This window comes from Aythya ferina (assembly GCF_964211825.1).
Source record: "Aythya ferina genome assembly, chromosome: 25".
Lineage (NCBI taxonomy): Eukaryota > Metazoa > Chordata > Aves > Anseriformes > Anatidae > Aythya > Aythya ferina.
The window spans coordinates 4,485,815-4,505,779 of record NC_140323.1 but is presented as its reverse complement, the minus strand read 5'-3'; the positions used below and the strand labels follow the sequence as shown (position 1 = coordinate 4,505,779).

The following is a 19,965-nucleotide window of genomic DNA, read 5'->3' as shown; positions in this document are numbered from 1 at the left end:
GTTTTGCAGTACACCACTTACTTTTCATCCCAGCTGTCTCCAGGAGCGTAACAGTGGCATCCTGTGGCTCTAGAGAAGAATTACAGCATGTGCTGCACTGGATGTGAGGCAGGAGGGCTCCTGGAGGGTAGGGATGAGTTAAGCCCCAACTTCAACTGTGTTTATCCTTCTTTGTGCTTTGACTTAGAGCACATTCAGGTTTATGTATACAGCAGCAGCTAAACAAGACTACACTCTGAGAGGATTTCTACAGAAGCCACATGTGAAGAGATTTTAGGGAAGGTAAGGGCTACTGCTTGGGAAAACAGAAATTCTATTTACCAGCTGTTAGATTCAATCTAAATTTGAGAGTCAGAACTGTTGAATAGAGTAGCTGATAGTCTTGGCCACAAAGGGCTTAAGTTACCTGAGTCCAGTCGTGCTGAGAATCTAGCAATCAATCACCTTTAATTAAACACTGCTTTATATACACACGTACATATGTACATCCACATACAGCAGTTAAAGCAAAAAGTACATGTCCAATCACTCACTGAAGAAATAGATGCATGTAGCTTTACATTCTAAAGCCAGTCCTTTCTTCGTAGCTTGTAATAGGCCATGCGTGGGTTATAAGAGTACCTTACAGAAGGCACCTGTCCTGTTATAAGTATTGCACAGATTAAGCAGCTGGAGGCTGGCTCCAAAATACCTCTGTTTAAGCTTCAACTGGAAGCTAGAAATAAAACTGCCCTAAAAGACACTGCAACTGTAGCAGCTAACATAATGACTTAAAGCAAAACAAAACATCACAACTCATTCTTGTCTCTAAAAAAGAAAGCTAATGATTTTAATAATCAAGAGGCCCTAGCATGCTGAATAAGACACTGTCTTCGTGAACATCTGATACTGTGTAATATACAAGAATCAACTGTGCAAATATAGATAGAGCCTGCTACCACTGTGCACTTGGTGGGTTCTACCAATAGCATAATTTTTCCCATTTGGAAGTATTCACGGAGATCACATACACTCCTGTGTTGCACCAAAAAATAGTTCAAAACCAGTATTGTGCTGTAAATTGTAAGGGTTCCTGTACTTTACAGACCGAAAAAAAAGAAAAAAACCTGTCGAGGTCAATGACTTAAGCCAGAAGAATTTCAAAGTCTTACATATGGAACAAACTGTTCGCCTCCACCTTTCATCCTGAATCGGTAAGGAAAGCTCATTTGCAGGACTAATTGTTCTCCATCATCCCTCCCCTACTGCTGTAGCCTTTCAGGTACAGGGTAAGTCTGATGTTTACAGTCTTTTTGGTACATGTGGTATGGGCAACTTGTGCTTAGCTTCCCATGGTGTTTTAGGACGTTTTCTTGATTCTGACTTACCCAAACTAATGTGCTTTTGATTGCAGAAAACTTGCGTGATTTAGTCATTAAGTGTGAAATCATCCTTAATAGTACTGCTTAATTGTGTGCTGTTTTATTGCTTGTCTAGGGCACGGCCACTTCTTTAGCGCTGATACTGTCCAGTGTCATCCATCACTGCTGGTTTGTCAGGTGAGGCAGCATCCATATCTGCAAAATTGACATTAGACAGACATTTAAGTGAACGTGCATGAGGTCTCTGCCTGGATGTTGCTCTTCTATCACCCACCCCACTAGCTTTTTGCTTTGCTGGTCACAGAAGAAAGGCCTCAATCTCCAGTAACCTGAACAAGTTACTCGCCTCTCACACAGTGCCCCTTCTGTAAAAGGTGCTTGAAAAGGAAAAGAGTGTGCATAGACTGGCGCAACAGGTAAGAAAAATCTTTCATCGGTGAGGCTTTTCTCAAGAGCCTGACAGCTGTTTTGGAGGGCAGACCCAATCGTTCCCTGGATTTTAGCCAAGAAACAGCCTTGGGAAGCCTGTGCAGCCTGTGCTAGCAGGGCTTACTCCTGCTAGCTCAGCCATAGCATGCAGTGCTAGTACAGCTGGCAGCCGATTTGGTTTAAGCTTCCTCTGTGATATCCACAGACCATTCCTAGTTTTTTCCCTTGCTTCTCTAACAGAAAAGAAAGCAAATTCTGAGCTGTGGCTGCCAAGGCTTTGTGGGCAAGTCAAAGCAGGAAGAAGGGGCAGGAAGCAGCAGTAAAATAAACATTTCCTTGCATTTTGCTGAAGTGCTGCACCCTGGTTATGTATTGATGCATATGCCACTCTTCCTCTCATTATAAAGCAGGGCTTAGTGCTGGCGCTTTCTTACCTGACGGGGGCTTGGGGTACATCCTGTGGAAAAACAAGAGGAAAGCGTAGAAGGTAAAGGCCAAGCCTCCAAAGATCATTCCACAGACCAGGAAACTGTAGCTGCCCTGATCATGTATAATCTGCAATTGGAGGGGAAAAAAGAAAAAAGGAACAGACGTGTCATCATAGCACTCAAATACCTAATTAGCAATTAGTGAGAGCTTTACTTTTCGATACCTCAAATGTAAACCAGTGCTTTTCCCCACAGCTACTGTCCAAAACTGAGACGAAGGTTTCTATTTAAAAGTTCCACTCAGTTTTTGGCATGCCCTGTCTTTTTCCTTTACCAACACTTACCGATCCCACCAGTAACTGCAGTACCATCTCTCCAATTCCAGCTCCAGTCACTAGCACAGTCGTGGCACAGCCTGCAAAGAAACAGTGCGAGAGATACTGCCAGAGAACAGATGATTCAGCCACCAGGACCAGGCTGGTAACTTCTTTAAACTGCTCCTTCACGGACCTCTCTGTGCAAGATTTACAAACACTCGATGGATGTTTCCATCTAATGTTGAGAATCACTCTTCTAAAATGTGGGTAGTACAGAAAGGTAAAAGTTTAAGGCAAAAACCATCTCCTGTTCTGTAACTTGTCTCAGTCAGCAGAGGTGCTGCTGCTTCTTGCTGAAAAAACCTCATTTTTCTGTATCGCTGTCCCAGAGACTAAGGTTGGCAGAGACCTCCTATAAAAGCTGGCCAAACCAGGATTTTCAGTTCACTGATAACCTGGATGATGCTGTCAGAACAGAAACCCTCGTCAGTCCCTGAGAGCTCTAAAGCTGCAGGAAACTAAGCACCAGTCTGGATCCCTGCCTGTAGAAGTTAATAGTACAGTGAATCTGGGATTTGTGCAGTCAGGTTTTCCGATTACAAGCTTGAATGAAAATTGTATTTAGTAGAAGATCTTTCTTCCAGTCCTCCTAAGCATCCCTGAAGAGGGAAGGGGATTTGCTAGGTGTGATGGTGTCTGAGCTCTAGCCTTGAACACCTGCCTACTTTCAGAGTCTGTCAGGCGTGCCCAAATCCCTGCTTACCTTTGTACTGCAGGATGTCCTCAGTGTAGGCAAGCATGCTGGGGAAAGTGCTGCTGAGAAACAGACCCAGAGATGCTGTTCCCACAAACAAGAAGACAACACTGTAGGAGAAAATCAGGAGCAGGAGGAAGGTTATCAGGACTCCAACCTGTGGACAACAAACGCAGAGAGTCAGCAGGAAGGTAAATGCTGAGTTACAGTAACTCTAGCTTTTCTCTTTTTTTCCCCAGCAGAATACAACATCAATTACATTTTCACAGTCTTAAAAAAAAAAAAAAAATGAAGTAACAAGTCAAATTAAAATCCATCTATCTTTACAGTACAGAATTTGGTTCTTTTTCTAATGGGACTTAAAATGAATATATCTAATTTATCTGTCTTGACATCATTAGGTAGAGAGTTAAGATTATGTCTTGAAAAATACTTCTTTGGCTTTAAATACAACGGCACTGCTACCTCCATAATATAAATATGTTTCAATCATTAATAAGTCTTACTCAGCAGGCTAAAGCCTTCGCTCGCTCTCAATAACTGTTCACAACCCTACCCCTCACAAGCAGAGCCAAAGAGCCAAATAAATTTAAACAAACTTGCCCTCGCTTCTGGCTTGCTTTAGTGTACAAGTAATAGCAAAAACATCCAAGATGCAGTTAGCCATGGCAAAGAGTCAGCAGAGGGAGCTCTGCAATACCAACTCAAGTTATGTTTCTTAATCGTTCAGGCCCTAATTAGGGGTGTGTGCACATACACACAAGAGCAATTTGGATTGTAAAGAAAATGAATTCCAACTGCAGTTTGCTATAATGCTGGAACGACTGCCAAGAGCTGCTCTGTCGTACTACACAGAGCAGCACTTACCAGCAAGCACAGCATCAAGTGCTAGTCAAGCCAATTTTTGTCCTTGGATGATACTACTGCTGCTGCCTTTAAAGGGAAGTGAGAAGGCTTCTGTTAAGGGTTGGATGCTCTTCTCTCTGCAAATATGAGCAGCTGCTAAAAAACTAAATCCTGTCCTTGGGTTTAATAGTGCAGTCATGCAATTAAGAGAAGTAATTAAGCAGATACATAGGACTGCTCACACCAGCTATCTGATCTAGAGCTGCTGGGGCTGAGCTTTCCCTGCTCCCATGCAACTAGTGACTGTGTTCTGAAATAGGAAGTAATTATACTCATTTTTAAAATAATTGCAATTAATTTGGCTGCAGCCGTTGGTATCTAAAATTGGGTTTTAAAGTGACCAGCAACAAGGTGCCAAGCAAGCCTCCTCACCTGTGGCCTGTCTGCAACAGACCTTGGCCTTCAAAACATCCCCATGTGTACTGTCACCCCTCTTCTCTCACCACCTCACAATATTATTGTAAGACTTGCTATGAAAATAAATTCTGGTTTAAATAAATTGTAAATTAATTGCCATCTTTTTTTAAAAAACAAAACAAAACAATAACATGATGGGGAAATGGAACCAGCTCCTGCGCTGTCGTCTATCACATCCTTCTATACATCTTTGTTATATATTCTTTACAGGCTTCCTTCCCCTTTTTTCAAATGAATATATTTTAATTTAAGCAAACTAACATTAACTTGATTTATTTCATAGCTGCTACAGTCTAAGCAGAGAATTTACTGAACTAGTAGATTTACTTCCTTCCCTTTCCCATGGCTAACACAAGCATTAATTTCCGTGTAGATGCCAGAGAAGATAATGTGCAAAGTAAATAAAGTTGGCAGACACTTTACTAGGTGCTCTCAGAAATCTGGCATTAGATTAACTGAGGAGCAAGCTCAAGAAAAAGCAGTACAATCAAGTTGTAAGTCCTAGCTACCTCCTATATCTGTCAGCTGCAAACACAGAGAGTGTTGCAGAGGAAGATTAACGCAGCTCATGTGTGCTAGGCAGACTGCCCGGTGCAAATCTGGCCGAGGTATGCCCTGAGAATTGCTGCAGCTCTGCACACCAAAACCAAAAGGAGCACCTTGGAGGCAAGCAGAGCAGAGACATGGTAAAAATAGCCTTACCACATTGATGAAGACCATAGTCGCTGGCTTCATTCGGTAGGACACGGGAATAGAAATGAGTCTGCCCAGTGTGATGAATCCCCAGAAGAGGCTGGGCAAGTAGCCAGCCACTTTATGGACCACAGAGAGAGGCTCTTCCACCGCATAGCTGTAAATGAAGCCCGAGTACTCTCCCTGTGGGAAAAACAAAACAGCATGTCACATCGACGTGGTGATTTACAGGCTTTGCAGCTTCATTCTGTCCCTCAAGTATTCACGCTTGTGACCGTGCAGGAGCCCACCTATGGATTTGCTATCGAACCTCAGTGAACCTCGTTCCTAAGAGCTGGCAGCTGGAGACAAGCTTCCACCAGGAGGAGAACACAGGGCTTAAGCGCTCCTAAAAGGGCAAGACAGCTCTGCTAGGTAAAATACTTACTAAGCTCTTATCTATACAGATGCTTTCTTCCCTAAAGGCTGTCTTGGACCTGCACGTTCCTAATACCTCTCCTCATAAGAACCCAGACTCAGCCAGCCTTGAAGATGGAGGCCCTAGAAAGTTCCAGCGTCTGACAGCTGCTTCGTGTAACCCCGCTCCTGTTTCACACCTTAGTGAGACCCAGCAGCGTTTTTACCCTGAGTGGACTGAGACAAAACTGTTGAAAGAAAAGGAACAACAGCCAGCCAAGAGTGAGTCTTCCTCCTCTGGACAGAAGTGCTACGTACAGCAAACCCGCTGTGCCTGCGCTGGTGAGGGACATGCCGTCAGGCCGCTACAGGGACCCCATGCATGCTCTCCTCTTGGATTTTGTGGGCTCAGGAGACCCGTCAAACAAAGAACCACCGTTTCTTGTGACATAAAACAAAGCTGTGCTTGCGCCCTGGCTGAAATGAGAAGAGACCTCCACTGCTCACAAGCAGACAACGCCACACCTCCAGCTCTAAACTGGCTAGGTTAGCAGCAGTAGCAATCCAGCTGCAGCACCGCAGAGCCTTAGAGAAATCACACAACCCTCCCAAGAAGCAGGGCAGGTACCAGCCAGACTGATTAGCTTTTAATGAGCTACCCTGGGAGCCAGACTGCTGCACAGGCAGACCCTCGGGTCCGGCCTGCTGCACATGAGGGACATGTGGTTGTCTCTGGGTTTGGGCTGTTTTAAGTGATTTGGAAGGAAGAAAGCCATGTAGCTGTGGTCAGACAAGAGCCCTCTATCAGCTGAACTCACCACAATCCCATCAGTCATGAAGAGAACAAGAGCCCCAGTGATGTGGACTGCGAAGTAGGTGTAAGAAGCCCCTCTGAAGTTTTTGCTTTGGCAGCAGCTAAATAAGTCATCATGACCTGGTGAAAAACAATGCAAAGCAAACTTAGCTGGAACGTCCCCCTGGGGCTGGGTGGTTGCCAGCCCGCAATGGGGATTTGTTTTGCGCTCGGCTGCAGGACAGAGACGCGGAGAGGACTGTGAACAACGTGGAACACTGCTGACCTCTGCCAGCACGGCTTTCTGTACCTACCTAGAAAACTTCAGAAGGAAGACATGCTTTGAGGCTGCTATCCACAGACCGGGATCCTAGCTCTCCAAGATACTTGCTGCTTATCTCTCAGGAGCTGCTTAGGCTCTTCTTCCCATTCCTGAGCTCCACTTTGCTGGCCCCACTCGTACAGTCAAAAGAAACAAGCCCATTCAGCCCCAGCACTCGTGTTCAGCGTCCCTCACAGCCACACGGACGAGCCCTGCCCAGGACAGCTCACATTCTTCAGCTAAACAATATTTAACCAAACAAGCCAGCTCTGGGAAAGAGGGTGATAAACACACAAGCTGGTGTCGCTTCCTCTGAGTCGACAGCAGAACAAGAATGTGCTCGAGCCTGCTGGGGACCGGGACCCCAGGCACAGCCGACTGGCCCCTGCCACACCACCTCATCACACTGCAGGGAGTGCAAAGCACCAGCCTTAACCTAACTGCGCTTGGAGCCCGGAGCAGGTGAGATGATTGTTCCTGCACAGGCAAAGATGAAATTCTCACTGCTTCTATGGGGAAGGAGGGATTTTGCCAGCACAGACGTGCCTGCCAAAGATCACAGTAGTCAGCCAAATAGCCTCCCAGCTTCTCTAAGGATTCATCCCAAAGGCGTTTAAGAGAAGGATGGAGATTTGATGACCATGAGGCTCCAATGGGTTGTATGAAAATGGGCAGCTGGGCTGAGGAAAGAAGCCCTCAGTGTCTCAGCTAAGGGAAATGCTATTAGATGAACACAGCCTTACTAGACACCAGAGAACCCACACCGCTAGGCACAGTTACGAATCATTCTCTGCAGCACCTCACCACATCTCTAACTGCATCTGCCTTCAAGTTTTCCCTAAAATTTAATTGTTAAGGTAAAGCCATCTCTTCTGTAACAACGCTCCTCTCATAGCCCTAAAACGTGATTACTTCCGAGATTCACTAGCTGGAGAATTGACTTTGATATGTTTCTCTTGGGTAGCAAAGAACAATGCTACTATTGTCCACAAAACGGGGTGTAGTCACAAGTTCAAACTATTGCTGGAATTTAACTTTTCGCCTCAAAAAAGGGCACTATCCTTATTCCTTTCAGATCTATTAAAAAAAAAAAAATCAGCTTTCTGCAGAACGATCGCCACTTTTATGCTGAACCGTCACAGGAGCCAGCTCAAAACCTGACTGCAAACCAGAAGGAAACAAAGGGGCACGACTTTCACGTGTGCTTAAAAAAACCTTGAGAGCCCAGGATTAATTTCGGGGAGCTTGCAGGAAAGCAGCCTGGGATCCCAGTGACAGCATACTAACCTCTGCTCAGGGGTTACGGTCCCAACAAATCTGAGGGCAATCGGGCACCAAACGGGATTGTTTGGGTACTTTTGGATTACACTCACTTGTATGTTTTGGAAAGTTTTCTCCTTAGACAATAGCAATTAAGCTCACTTGTTAAACTCAATGGAGACATTCCGAAACTCATCTTTTTTCTTTTTTTTTTTCCCCCCAGCTCACCACCCATCCCCCAGACCCGTTAAGAGAGGTGCCTCCAGCTCACCTCCTGCTGCGTGGGGTCTCTGCACAGAGGTAGCGAGATCGTCCTTCACCGTAGGTCGTGTTTCCATCGCCAGCTCGTCTGCTGACAGCAGCGGATGGCTGCTGCTGTTGAAGCACGGCACCATCCGCTCTTTGTAGAGCAAGAAGAACACCGCGATGGGGACTGGCAGCTGTGGAGGAGGAGCAGAGAGGGGCAGGTAAGCACTGCACACATCCCACACAGAGCACAGGCCAGTTCCCCACTCACGAGGGACTTTTAGGAAGCTGGATTCAGCATCTACAATTGATATTGGTGAGTTAATCTCCCTCTGAGAGCAACCTCATGCTGCCCTGACCTCAGGGCAAGGGCAGAAGCTGGCAAAGGGGTAAGGAGCCACTGCAGGAAGGACTGAGGCTTGTTAGTGAAACACACACAAAAAAAAGGCATCAATCTGAGAAGATTCTCAATCCAGACAATCTGGGTGCGTGGGCCCTGGTAGGGCTGGGACCATTCACCTGGGTTGGGGGACAGGAGCACTAGACCAGAAGGCACCCGATACACACCTCTTGAAGCCTGTACCAACCCTTTGAAACCAAAACGTTCTGGTTTCCAAGCATGCGTCTACTTCTGCAAAAAGAATAATAATAAAGTAGCTTTTTTTTTTTTTTCCTTGTGGAGAGCAGAGCAGTTTGAACGGGAGGCCTTTGGCTGAAACGCTTTGTGAGGAATGCACAAGCTGCTCCACGACCTGCTTTGTCCAGCCATTAGCAGGGGTTGCTCAGCATCTCATAAGAGACGAGCTCGTGATTCGCAGGCCAACAGGCACGGCCCTGCTGCAGGCAAGCAGCCCCAAACAAACCCCTCAGCACAGCCTCTGCTGAGGGACCTGGGACCAAGAGCAACCACGCTGCTCCTCCAGCCCCTGCCCTCTTGGCCACAGCTGCCTGAGAGTCACCCACACACCAGGGTCCCCGCTGCATGGGTGCTGGGCCCCACCAGCACCTTTCCCTGCAGTCAGGGCTTTCTGCCCAGTGCTGCACACGTGGGGACAAAAGAGGGGGACCTCAGGCTTGCACCTGCCCCCTGGATCCATCGCAGAGCAGCATCAGGACCCCCCAGCACCACGCTCCCTCACTGCCTCGTGCCCAGGGACGAGCCTGCATCCTGCACACACCCACGACTTGATGGTGCCTGCAAGCCCAGAGGGACTTGGATCTTTTTTTTAGGAGGGGGAGAGAAAATAGAGGGAAGTAAATGAAGCTGGGTCTGCCCCTGGCCAGCCCTCCCTTCTCCTCCTCCTGCTGCAACCAAGCAGTGTTTATTCTGCAACACACTGGGGGAGAAAGCCAGGAAATCCTAAGTGACAGCTCACTCTCCAGCCATTGAGCTCTTGTTTTCTACATGTCTGTGAGCAAGTGTGAGCTCTAGCTCCAAATTTCCTGCCTTTTGTTGGCTCGTGGCACTATTTAAATGTATGGAGAATTCCCCCCCACACCCGCCTCTCTTGCATGAATTCATTTATGAGGACTTCATTGTTCTGGGAACAATGGGAATAGGAACAGTTAGTTCGGTCCCATGGAAGAAAAACGCATTTGCTTGATAGTTCTAATCCTTCCGGAGGTCAGGACCAGATTTTTATTCTTCTAAACTGCAGATTTTGCAAAAAAAAACCAAACCAAAACAAAACAAAACACACCACACAGAGGGACTGGCCAGATAGATAACAGCTCCGGGCACTTAAGGAGCGCTCAGTGCCTATGCAAAGGGCCATGGTGGTTCCCAGTGGGACCACGGACACGGCCCTGCTCCTGCAACCCCAAAGTAAGCAGGTCCCCTTCGTCTTTATCCAGGCAGTACCACCTCAAAGCTGGCAGTGCCTTGGGTGCACAAGTCCCAGCTCCATCAAGACACGAACTGGTTGCTGATGGCTCACCAGCGCTGGCTGTTCCTGGTAGGAAATGCCCCAAACCTGGGCTCTCACTTGCCATCAAGTGCAGCCCTCGCCCACCACCACACCAAAGCGAGCTCAAGGAAGAAAGGAAAGGAAAGCAAAGCTCGGGAGCAAGCAGGTTTCCAGGGCCCCATCCCGAGCCAGGGCTGTGTCCCACACGTCAGCCTGCTGGCAGGGCAGCTGGGGACGGTCACCCGTGACCAGCAGCCCCGCGGGAGAGCCCAGCCATCAATCCAAGGTGCGCGCAGGGGACGGGGCGTCCACAAAAGCACTTTGCTTGTTCCACAGGCAGGTGGAGAGGAGCAAACAGAGGCAAACAGCGGAGCCCTGCCAGGGCACACTTCAACCGGCAAAGGAACAGAGCCACACCGCAGGTGCAGCCTACCCCGTGCCCCAGGACAGCTCGAGGACCATCCCTTCCACACCACCAGCTCCTGCAGCTCCATGCGCACCAGCTGGAGGTGGAGCAGCGAGGATGAGCCCAGTTCACAGAGGGAACATCGAGCTGGGAGCCTGCACGGGGTGGAAGGCAAAATGCCCAGGGAGAGCCCCACTGCCCGTAGCCACCTCTCCAGCCCCAGCTCTGACCTGCTGGGAACGTCACCCCCAGCCCCGTGCAGTTTTTAACTGTCATTATAAACTCAACTGCGTGATGCAACAACTCGTTAAGTGTGAGTATAACTCCAGGATCCTGCCCTCCAGTTTCTATTTCAGTCTTCCCCCCCCCACCAGGAGCATGGGGTTGTTCCCTGCCGTCGTGTCCAAGCTACTTTTAAGCAACCTAAGCACAATGGAGCGCCCTGCACTTCCCCTGGGAAACCACCTTCCGGACAAACACGTCCCTCTCGGAGGAACATTTTCCTGATTTCCAGCCCCTTGGAACGGGCAGGATGATGAAATTTCCGTTCTGTGGGAAACTGAATTTTAAAATGTGTTTTTGTTCCAAATCTAGATAAAAAGCCAAAATTTTCTCTTAGAATGAAAAATTTTGGCTGTGAGTCATCCAAGCACTTCATTTTGATAATGCTGAACCATTTAATTCTACCAAAGCAAAAACATTTTGCTTCAAGAACATTGAACCAACTATTCCATCGGCTTTACACTTTGTGTTCATGCCAAAGCCAAATTGAGACATTTCAACTTTAAACAAAGCAAGAAATCGAAATGAATCATTTCAGCTGTCCTGTCAGAATACACGCAGCCCTCAGAACTGGCACGGAATTGGGGTTTTGACCATTAAAAAAAAAAAAAAAAAGTCGCTGGTTCTGGTTTCCATTTCTACAGCTTACTCATTTCATCCCCTTCCCCGGGATTTTCAGTTCCGTCTCCTTTCTCTGACATTTACACCTTAAAGGGTCGGTTCTGGAGCGCAGCTGCCCACACTACCTCCAGCCAGCGGGCTGGGTTACCCCATTTAAATCAGGAAACGAGGCAGCTCCCTCTGCGAGGCTTTGGAGAAGACAATAACGGCTCTGCTTGGTAAGGAGACACACCGGAGCTGTGTGCACAGCACGTGTCTGACTCCCCAGCTCTCCTTGTCTTCATTATCTAATCCTCAGGAGCCCAGCAGCATCCTGCTGCCTCCCGCTGCCTCCCCAGGGGTCCTGCTCGCTGCGTGCGCACACAACCCGCACCGACAGCGCTTGGGCTCGCAGTGATGCTCAAACCCAGCTCGTGGCCTGCCCACAGCAGCTGCTGGGTGCAGAGGGACTCAGCCCGGGGTCTCATCCTGCTCCCATGGGCAGCAACAGCAGCAAAATGTCCCGGGGCCAGTGGTGGGAACAGGCTCTGATGACCGCCCTCCCGTCAGTGCTCCGGGTGTCGGATGTGAGCTGCATTCAAGGCAGATATTAAGCGCTACCTTTGAAACTAAATTAGCTTGCCCAAGATAGACTGGCAAAATAGATAATGCTCTGGTGTAATTAAAAGCACATTTCCCATGGCATACACAGAGTCAGAGGTAATTACAACAGCCTTCTCCTAGGCAGAGAACATCGTCCTCGGTACTTCTGCAGAGGAACTCATTTCGGCACCTGCCCAGGTATTTGGGCTGACTGCTCTGCTCACGTCAGCGATGAGCACCACTGGAATAGGTGCACTGGGGTTTTAGTTTGTCACCTAACGGGCAGACCATGAGCAGACAGAACCTGTGCCCTTTGCCTAGCACAGATGAAGCAGTGGAGGATCCAGGGCTGCTGCCAGCCTGGAGTAGGGAGGGCACATCTTTAACCATCACCCTTCTGCCAAAATGCAAACCTGCACAGCTGGGGGCAGCGAGCAGCCACTGTGCCTTCCTCTAAAAACTGTCCTTGTAGTTGTTTGGGGAAAAAAAAGAAGCATGAAGGAATTGCACTAAACATGGCACCGTGTACACAGAAACCCAGCTGGGCGCTCTCTGGATTTCTACACCCTCAGCATCAATCCAGGCACCACCAGCAGCACTCGGGGCTGCACCAGCACCCGCTGCCCTTATCGCTCCAGATCGACACGGGCAATTGAACGCACGCTCACAGGGCTGCTGCTGCCACCAGGGGAGCCACTGCCCAAGTAACCCCGTCCTTTGGTGGGCATTTTCCTACAAATACAGAGGCTGCGAATCGCCCTCCTGCCGTGCCTTCCTCACACCACCAGCCCCGACCCCAGGCTGACAATGGGAAGATTTTGTGGCTCTGAGCATCGCGAGCTGCTTTAACTCCTGGATACGCGGATGCTGGAGGTACAAGCAGCTTCCAACGAGAGCAGACAAGGCACCCGCTGAGCAGCACAACCACCCGCTCGCCTCCTCCGTCGCTGGCACCACCCAACGGGAACCCCCAACCACCGGCACACCAACAGCCCCCGCAGCACTCACGTTGATGAGGGCCATGATCCAGAAGGCGTAGGAGACGCGGGTGACCACCATGCCTTTCATCGGCAGGTCGTAGTGGGACAGGTTGCCCGGGTGGTGCGGGACCAGCGACTTGCGGATGTGAGGGAGGTTGCTGGAGGCGTTGGCCGTGGCGTTCGAGAGGATGCAGTTGGTGTCCGAGAGGAAGGGGTCAGCGATCAGCGGGCTCAGCAGCGCTCCAAAACCCACGAAGAAATGAAGGGCCTGCAAGAGGTGAGGCACGCAAGTAGAGCTGGTGGCTACGGCCCTCTGTGCAGAGCCTGGCCGAGCTCCTCTCTCCTCTTCCTCGGGGGAGGAAGCACAGCCTGGGGGGGGGGACGCAGGCTCCACGCTCACCTGCAGGAAGATGGCCGAGTCCTTCTGATAGATCTTCACCAGCTGCATGTTGGAGATGGTGTCGATGCAGCCCATGGCCAGGCCCGCCACGGCCATGACCACAGCCAGGACCACCACATTGTGGCACAGGGGGATGATGGCGAAGACCAGGGAGATGGCGAGGGACGAGGCAAAGAGCGCAAACAGCGACTGAGCCAACCTTAGGGAGGGAACGGGGACAGGAGAGAATTAGTGCCTTGAGGAGCATCCACAACACAGCACCGCCTTGGGTTTTCAGCCCCAATCAGTTGGTGGCAAAGCCATTCTCAGGTGATGTCCCCACAGGCTGGCAGGGGGATGCCCGGCTCCTCTGTGCCCCCACATCCAGCCGTAACCAGCCCAGGGCACGGCATCTCCTGCCTGGAGCGCGATGCCCCCCAGAGGCAGATCTTCTGGGCAGCTTTCAAGCAGAGCAACCTTCCCTTCAAACCTTTTCTGCACATTTCAAGGCAGACGACCCAAGAACCTTCCCTTGTTAACGGCATGGATCCACCATTCGCCTTCTGCACCCTGCGCTCTGCTCTGGCAGCATCGCCCGTCCCCCAGCACAGCAGGGCAGAGCTCAGGACCACAGCTGAGCTCAGGACTGCAGCCGTTCCTGCTGCAGGCGGCTGCTTTCTGTCCCACTCGTGCCACGGGAGAAGCCCCAGGGACGGGCACGGTGTGGGAAGCTGGTGCATTGCACCGCGAGCCCAGCGCCAGCCAGAGAACGGCGCCCAGGCTGGCACCGCGCTGCTCCGGAGCTGCCAAGTCCAAAGGCAGGAAGGAAGGAAGGAAACGGGGACCAGACAGCGAAGCACTGGAACGACTGAGGCTAGCAGAAAGATGGGACTCCAGAGTCACAGCAGCGAGTAAATAGCTCGTCCCTCCCAGCCCGGGCTCCCACGCCCTGCCCCAAGCCCCGTGCAGTGCCCGGCAGCTCCCTGCCAGGAGCTGCTAACGAGCAGCTGGGGTCTGCAGCAGGTGAAACGCCCCCAGCTCGCTCCCCCAGGCCATCTGCTTGCTGCAGCCACTTCACGCTCTGCCCAAAGAGGCAGGAGAAGGTATGGGGGAGGCACAAGGCAGAGCTGCCACGAGAGCCAGCTGGGCACCACGATGCCCGTCCTTCTGCCCTGGCTGCTCGTCCAGGATGGCTCAGCCTCAGACACATCACACCCGTGCTTCTGCGTGGCCCTCATTCACCTGCAAACTCGCAGTAATCTGCCTTCCTACGTCCTGCACTTCAGCAGTGTCAGGAGGAACACAGTCCAAGAGCAGTTGTCCCTTATCCTCAGGCCTGGTGGCACAAGCTGGGTGGTGCCGGAGGCACGGTGAGCCCACCTCACCCAGCCCAACCTCCCTCACCCGTCAGCGAGACCACGCTGGGCGAGCCAACGTTTTGTAAAGCTGTGACTCCCCATCTTCCTCGGGCAGCAACACGGGGATCCAGCAGGGGATTTCTGGGGGAGGGAGGGAGCAAAGCGAGGTGTGCACAGCCAAGGCAGGAAAAAAACAGCGAGCACGTGAGTGAGAAGCAGCTTCGAGCCTGGAGAGAGGAGGCAGCACTCCACAGGGTACAGCAGGAGGATGAGCAGCAGAGGTACCAGCAGCTGGTGAATCTGAGGCTGGGAGTGATGGAGGAACGCGCACCGAGACCTCCCCAAACGCCTCCTCTCTTCTGCAGCCCCAGCAAGGCAGCCTCAGCACTGCGTTTGCCTGGCTAAGGGAGCACGTTCATTACTGGAGTTAAACATTAATTGCAAATAATCCATTCTTAAAAAGCACTGCACAGACAACCTCGCCGGTCCCCAAAGAGCAGAAATTCCTGCCTGCAGCCGTACGACGTTAATCACAGCATCGTGCCTGTCCCCAGACAGCAGCAGCTCACAGCCCAGGGCAGCACACAGCCCCCCCACTCCTTCTCTGGCTCTGGCATCAGTGCTGAGACCAAGGAATTGCCCTCTTCTCACACCACATCACCCAGGGGTACTCGAGGGACACTGCCCAGCACCTGTGGAGGCACCATGCAGCCAGCTGGGGATGCCTTCAGAGACAAACCTCTTCGGGAGCAACTTTTCAGAGCAAGTCTGAACCCTGTGCCTTGCTGATGTGAAGCCAACGTGCCCTTCCAGAGGGCTTCATGAGACACCCTGATGTTAATGCAGTGCCATGGCTGCCCTGCCCATCACGAACCAGTCCCCGTGTCCTCGGGTGCCATGGGCAAAAGCTCGTTTAATCTTGATTTTCAGTCCAAATACAGGCTGCGAAAGTGGGGCTTCATGTTCCTTCTGACCTCTTGGGTTCCTGGAGCACCCAGCGCACATCCCGGCTCCATCACAACCCTTGGGGGAAGATCCGCAGCCTGGCACCAGCAGGTTCGGGCTGACCTGCTGCAGGGGATGTAGCACCACGCTCCACCGCTGCCAGCAAAGCTCGCCCTCTTTCCCCCTTGCAGCATACACGAGCCCCAGCTCACGGCTCCTGTCGCAGTGGGCGCTCTCCAACTTGCAGGATGTTTCTCCCTACCTCAGGAAGCGTTTTCTAAGTCCCTCACATCACGAAGAAAAACGATAGTCAGGTTAATTCCATTTGGCAAAACCGATCATTAAAACCCCAAAGCCCTAAGAGGACAAGGTGAGGACACGGAGGAAGAAGAGGGCATGGATTATCCCACTCCTGCCTTCAGGTACCCCGGTCTCCATCGGGAAGCACTGGCCAGGGTGGAGGAGCCTCCCCCGAGGAGCCCGTGCTTGCCACCATGCTCCATGCTCTCCCAGCAACAAAAGGCTTTGCTCTCCTCCCCCATGAGAACCGTCCTGCACGCACCATCCACGTGTCTGAGCAGAAACCTTCAGAGGACGGGCGTCTGAAGGGCAGGGAGGGGACGGGGCCACTGCTCCCAGAGGACGCTCTGCGGTGTGAGCAGGCACCCGGGGTTCAGGGGAAAGAAAGAAGGGTCAGAGGGTCCCATCTCACAACCCTCCTGGTCCTGGTGGGGATCACGACTTCAGGCAGAGCCTGCACAAGGCCCCAACGCAGCAACAGGCACGCCAGCCCCCTCCTCTCCTCTGCTCGTGCCAGCGGGGTCAGCTCAGGCTGACCTGGCACTGGGAGCAAGAGCAAAAAACGCTCAGTTTTCACAAAGGCAGTTTCAGCATGACAAAAAGCCAGCTGGGGTACAGGTGCTCGGTTACCTGCTGCTTCTGTCCCAAGCACGTGCGGCACAGCAGCACAGAGCAAGCACAGCTTTAGCTTTACAATGCAAACATGAAACCCAGTAAAAACGGATTGAAAAGGAAAAGGTGAAAGCCAGGAGAGAAAAGCCTTCGGTATTCTTCACCCGTGGGTGCACAGAGCTCCTCACGAAGGGCATCAGCTGCTCCCAAGGCTGTGTTGGTCACGGCACCTCTACCAGGACCCCCAGACCTTATTCCCACCTACGTGAGGGAACAATTTCACTGTACCTCACCAAAAAAGTTGAATTCTTCTGAGCCAGAGCTGCAGTTAGAGCCCAGCGATCCCCAGGCACAACCTAGCAGAGAGCAGAGCCCATGCTGTGAGCCCGAGCTGCCCGACGTGCACGGCAGCGAGGTGTGAGGCTGCTCCATGCTCCCCGGCCAGCCAAGGGGCCGCAGGGCACAGCCAAGGCCCCACTGCAAGCACTGGAAGCAACAGCTACGTCTGTACACTGCTCATGATGACAAACTTTCTTCTTTGAAATCTAGCAGGAGAGGGAGTTTTGGAGCTGGTCCTGGCAATCCCAGCTCGCAGCGAGTTGCGGAGGGAACGGTGCCATCGTTACGCTCTGTCCTCGCAGCGCTCCAGGACTCCAGCAGGGCCAGGAGAGCAGAGACCACGACCCTGTGTTCAGCAGCTTCTCTGTGGAGAGGAACCAGAGCCTCATTCAGGTGCCACCTGCCCCCTTCTGCCACTAAACCCAGCCACAAGGCTGCTTTCTTGCACGCGTTCGTCGTACAGAGCAGAGGGCTCAGACCAACAGGATTTTAACCAAAAGCAAGCCTCTGTCCCTCAACATGAGGAAATTAATTGTAGCCAGACCATGGCTCAGCTGCACTGCTTCCAGGTGAGGCTCTGGGACCCTCTCCCAGCCAGCAAAGCCCACCCCAGTGCTCCTGCCTGCCCCGGGATCGCTCAGTCCTCCAGCCTGTGGAGCAGGAGCGCGCGGCAGGGCAGCACGGGAAGGAGAGCGGAGCTCAGAGCCCGCACACGTAACATGCTTGCCCAAACCCACGCATCAAACCACTGCACTGCTCGGAGTAACCCTGGTGTGTTCACAAGCCACAAGCACCCGAAATGCCCTCCTGCCCGGCAGTGCTGCTGCTGCTTGCCAGGGCTCGTGGGCACAGCAAAGCCCCTTGCTCAAGGAGCTCCGAGCGCGTCCTGGTGCGCAGCCCCAGCGAGCAGCGCGCGTGCTGTCCTCCCCAACTCGCTGCTGCAGAGTTAAAAGTTCAGGAGCCTCCAACCACGAAACCTCAAGCTGGTTTTTACGAGGTGATGGCCAGGGGCAGGAGGTTTTGGGTAGAAAGCTGATGACAGGAAACAATTCCGCCTTTTCCTCCGCCGCTGCTTCAAACACTCTCGCAGCAGAGCGGGGCTGACGGAGCGCTGCCTGCCGACCCGGCAGCCTCAGGTCTGTGTCAGACCCAGGGCGAGGTCCCCCCACACCGTCCCCGTTCCCCCACATCGTGCTCCTCTCCTAGCACAGCCCACAGGAGCACAGCCCAGGCTGCTTCACAAAGCCTCTGGGTTCTGCCTGGGCACGGCGGCTGGGACAGCTCCCGCACCACGATGGTGACTTCACAGGTGTTCTGATGCCACCTAACTCAGCCATTCTTAAACGGGCTTTTGACAGAAGCGAAGGGCTCGTGTGAGATTCTTTTCTATACGTGTTAAATTTATCCAGGTGACGTGTGTCTGGAGACACACGCGGAGGTGAAACGTTACACCACCGCCCGGAGAATGAGCGGCAAGGTAAATAACCAGCTAAGCCTCCGGAGAGCGGAGCTGTCATCAAGCCTCCGACCTAGTGCCAGTTTGGCACCCTTCAGGGTTGAGCCTTGCACATTACTTATGTTAAACACATCCTGGGCAGAAGCTCGGCGTGAGTCCCTGCTCGGCTGCACCTCGCTGCTGCCCGCTGCTGCCCTCGTCCCCTGGCATCGTGCTATGCCCCCGCGGCCAGGGGGCTGGCAGTGCCTCAGCTCCCGACCCGGGGTTATTAAAACAGGCCCTCGATGTTATCTTTGTGATAAGCGATTCGGGTAAGGGAAACATCCTCCAGGAAGTTCTCACTGTAACTTCACGCCGCGGCTGCCCCTGTCCCGAGCTCGGGGGCACGGGCAGCGGGTGGCAGGGAACGGGTGGGCAAGCAGGACCCCGAGCAGCCCCCAGCCCACACCCCCGGCCCTCCCTTGGTCTCCTCCCTCCCTCCCATGCCCCCAGCTGCCCCTCGGCACCCAGCACCCGGCACCCAGCACCATTTTCCAGGGGGGCCACCAGGCTCTGCGCTCTGGCTGAGCCGTATGAGCCCTGGGGAAGGGCGCAGGGGGCCTGGCGCTGGCCGCCCCCAACCCGGGGCTGCTGCGGAGGGGAGGGGGGGGCTCCCGGCTCCTTACGTCCTCTTGAAGACCCCTCCGAGGCAGCTGCCGAGCAGGAGGCAGAACTGCTGCGAGAAGAAGACCCAGGTGATCTGCGAGAGCGAGCTCTGCGTCTGGCAGCGCAGGTCCAGCAGCGTGGGCCCCAGGAAGGCGATGCAGAGGCCGAAGCTGAAGAAGACGCTCCAGTAGGTGAGGGTGGGCTGCAGGTTCCTGCGGAACCTCGCCGACACCCGCTCGTCCCACCACATCCTGGGGGGCGGCGGCGCGGGGCGGCCCGCGGCGATGCGGCTCCAGCGCCGCCCGGCCCCGCTCCTCCTTCGCGGCTGTGCCTCCGGAGCCCGCCGAGCCCCGCCGGGCGCCGCCTCCTCCCTCTCCTCCCTCTCCTCCTCCTCCTCCTCCTTCCTCCTCCTCGTCCTCCTCCTCCTCCTCCTCCCGGGGCCGGGCGGAGCCTCCCGCGGGCGAGCAGCGCGCAGCGGGGTCCCCCCGGAGCCCCCCGGTGGCCGCGTCTCAGAGCATCCCTCGGCGCTCAGCCCAGGTCCCGGCCCCCGGAGCTGCCACCCGCCGTCCCCCTGCCACCCTCTGTCCCTCGGCCACCCTCTTGTCACCGCGGCCAGCGCGATCCGAGTCGCCTCTGCCCCTTCTCCAAGCGAGCTGGCTTTTGGGGAGCGCGTGCGTTTGGAAGCCGGAGCGGCTGATGCTTACGCAAAAGGTCTCCTCTAGAGGCTGGGTTTATAAATATTTCACCTACTTTTAGGGGAAGACTGGCCATTTTTAGAATGCTCTTTCCAGGCAAACCGGAATCGCTGGAGCCGAGCCAGGGCAGAGGGCT

General features: G+C 53.0%; 1 protein-coding gene across 2 annotated transcripts; it reads right to left on the bottom strand.

The window, feature by feature from the left end:
* Positions 1 to 422: 422 nt before the first annotated feature.
* Positions 423 to 19,487, bottom strand: MFSD4A (major facilitator superfamily domain containing 4A). 2 transcript variants are annotated; one of them, XM_084497501.1, is made up of 11 exons: positions 19,155 to 19,486; positions 13,501 to 13,699; positions 13,129 to 13,368; positions 8,348 to 8,516; positions 6,520 to 6,635; positions 5,315 to 5,488; positions 3,299 to 3,446; positions 2,563 to 2,633; positions 2,225 to 2,345; positions 1,482 to 1,556; positions 423 to 669 (listed from the first exon to the last, which is right to left on the bottom strand). In XM_084497501.1, the coding sequence occupies exons 1-10, from the start codon at positions 19,382 to 19,384 to the stop codon at positions 1,492 to 1,494; spliced, it is 1,533 nt and encodes a 510-aa protein (XP_084353627.1). In that variant the 5' UTR covers positions 19,385 to 19,486; the 3' UTR covers positions 423 to 669; positions 1,482 to 1,491. The 2 variants fall into 2 exon arrangements, with proteins under 2 accessions (XP_084353627.1, XP_084353626.1); XM_084497500.1 differs by having other exon boundaries at positions 423 to 1,556; positions 19,155 to 19,487.
* Positions 19,488 to 19,965: the final 478 nt, after the last annotated feature.

Coding starts and splice junctions, on each gene's coding strand:
- MFSD4A (XM_084497500.1), bottom strand. CDS start 19,384: ATGTGGTGGGACGAGCGGGTGTCGGCGAGGTTCCGCAGGAACCTGCAG. Junction 13,369..13,500: donor ACTCGGCCATCTTCCTGCAG/GTGAGCGTGGAG, acceptor CACCTCTTGCAG/GCCCTTCATTTCTTCGTGGG. Junction 6,636..8,347: donor GAGACCCCACGCAGCAGGAG/GTGAGCTGGAGG, acceptor GTTTTTCACCAG/GTCATGATGACTTATTTAGC.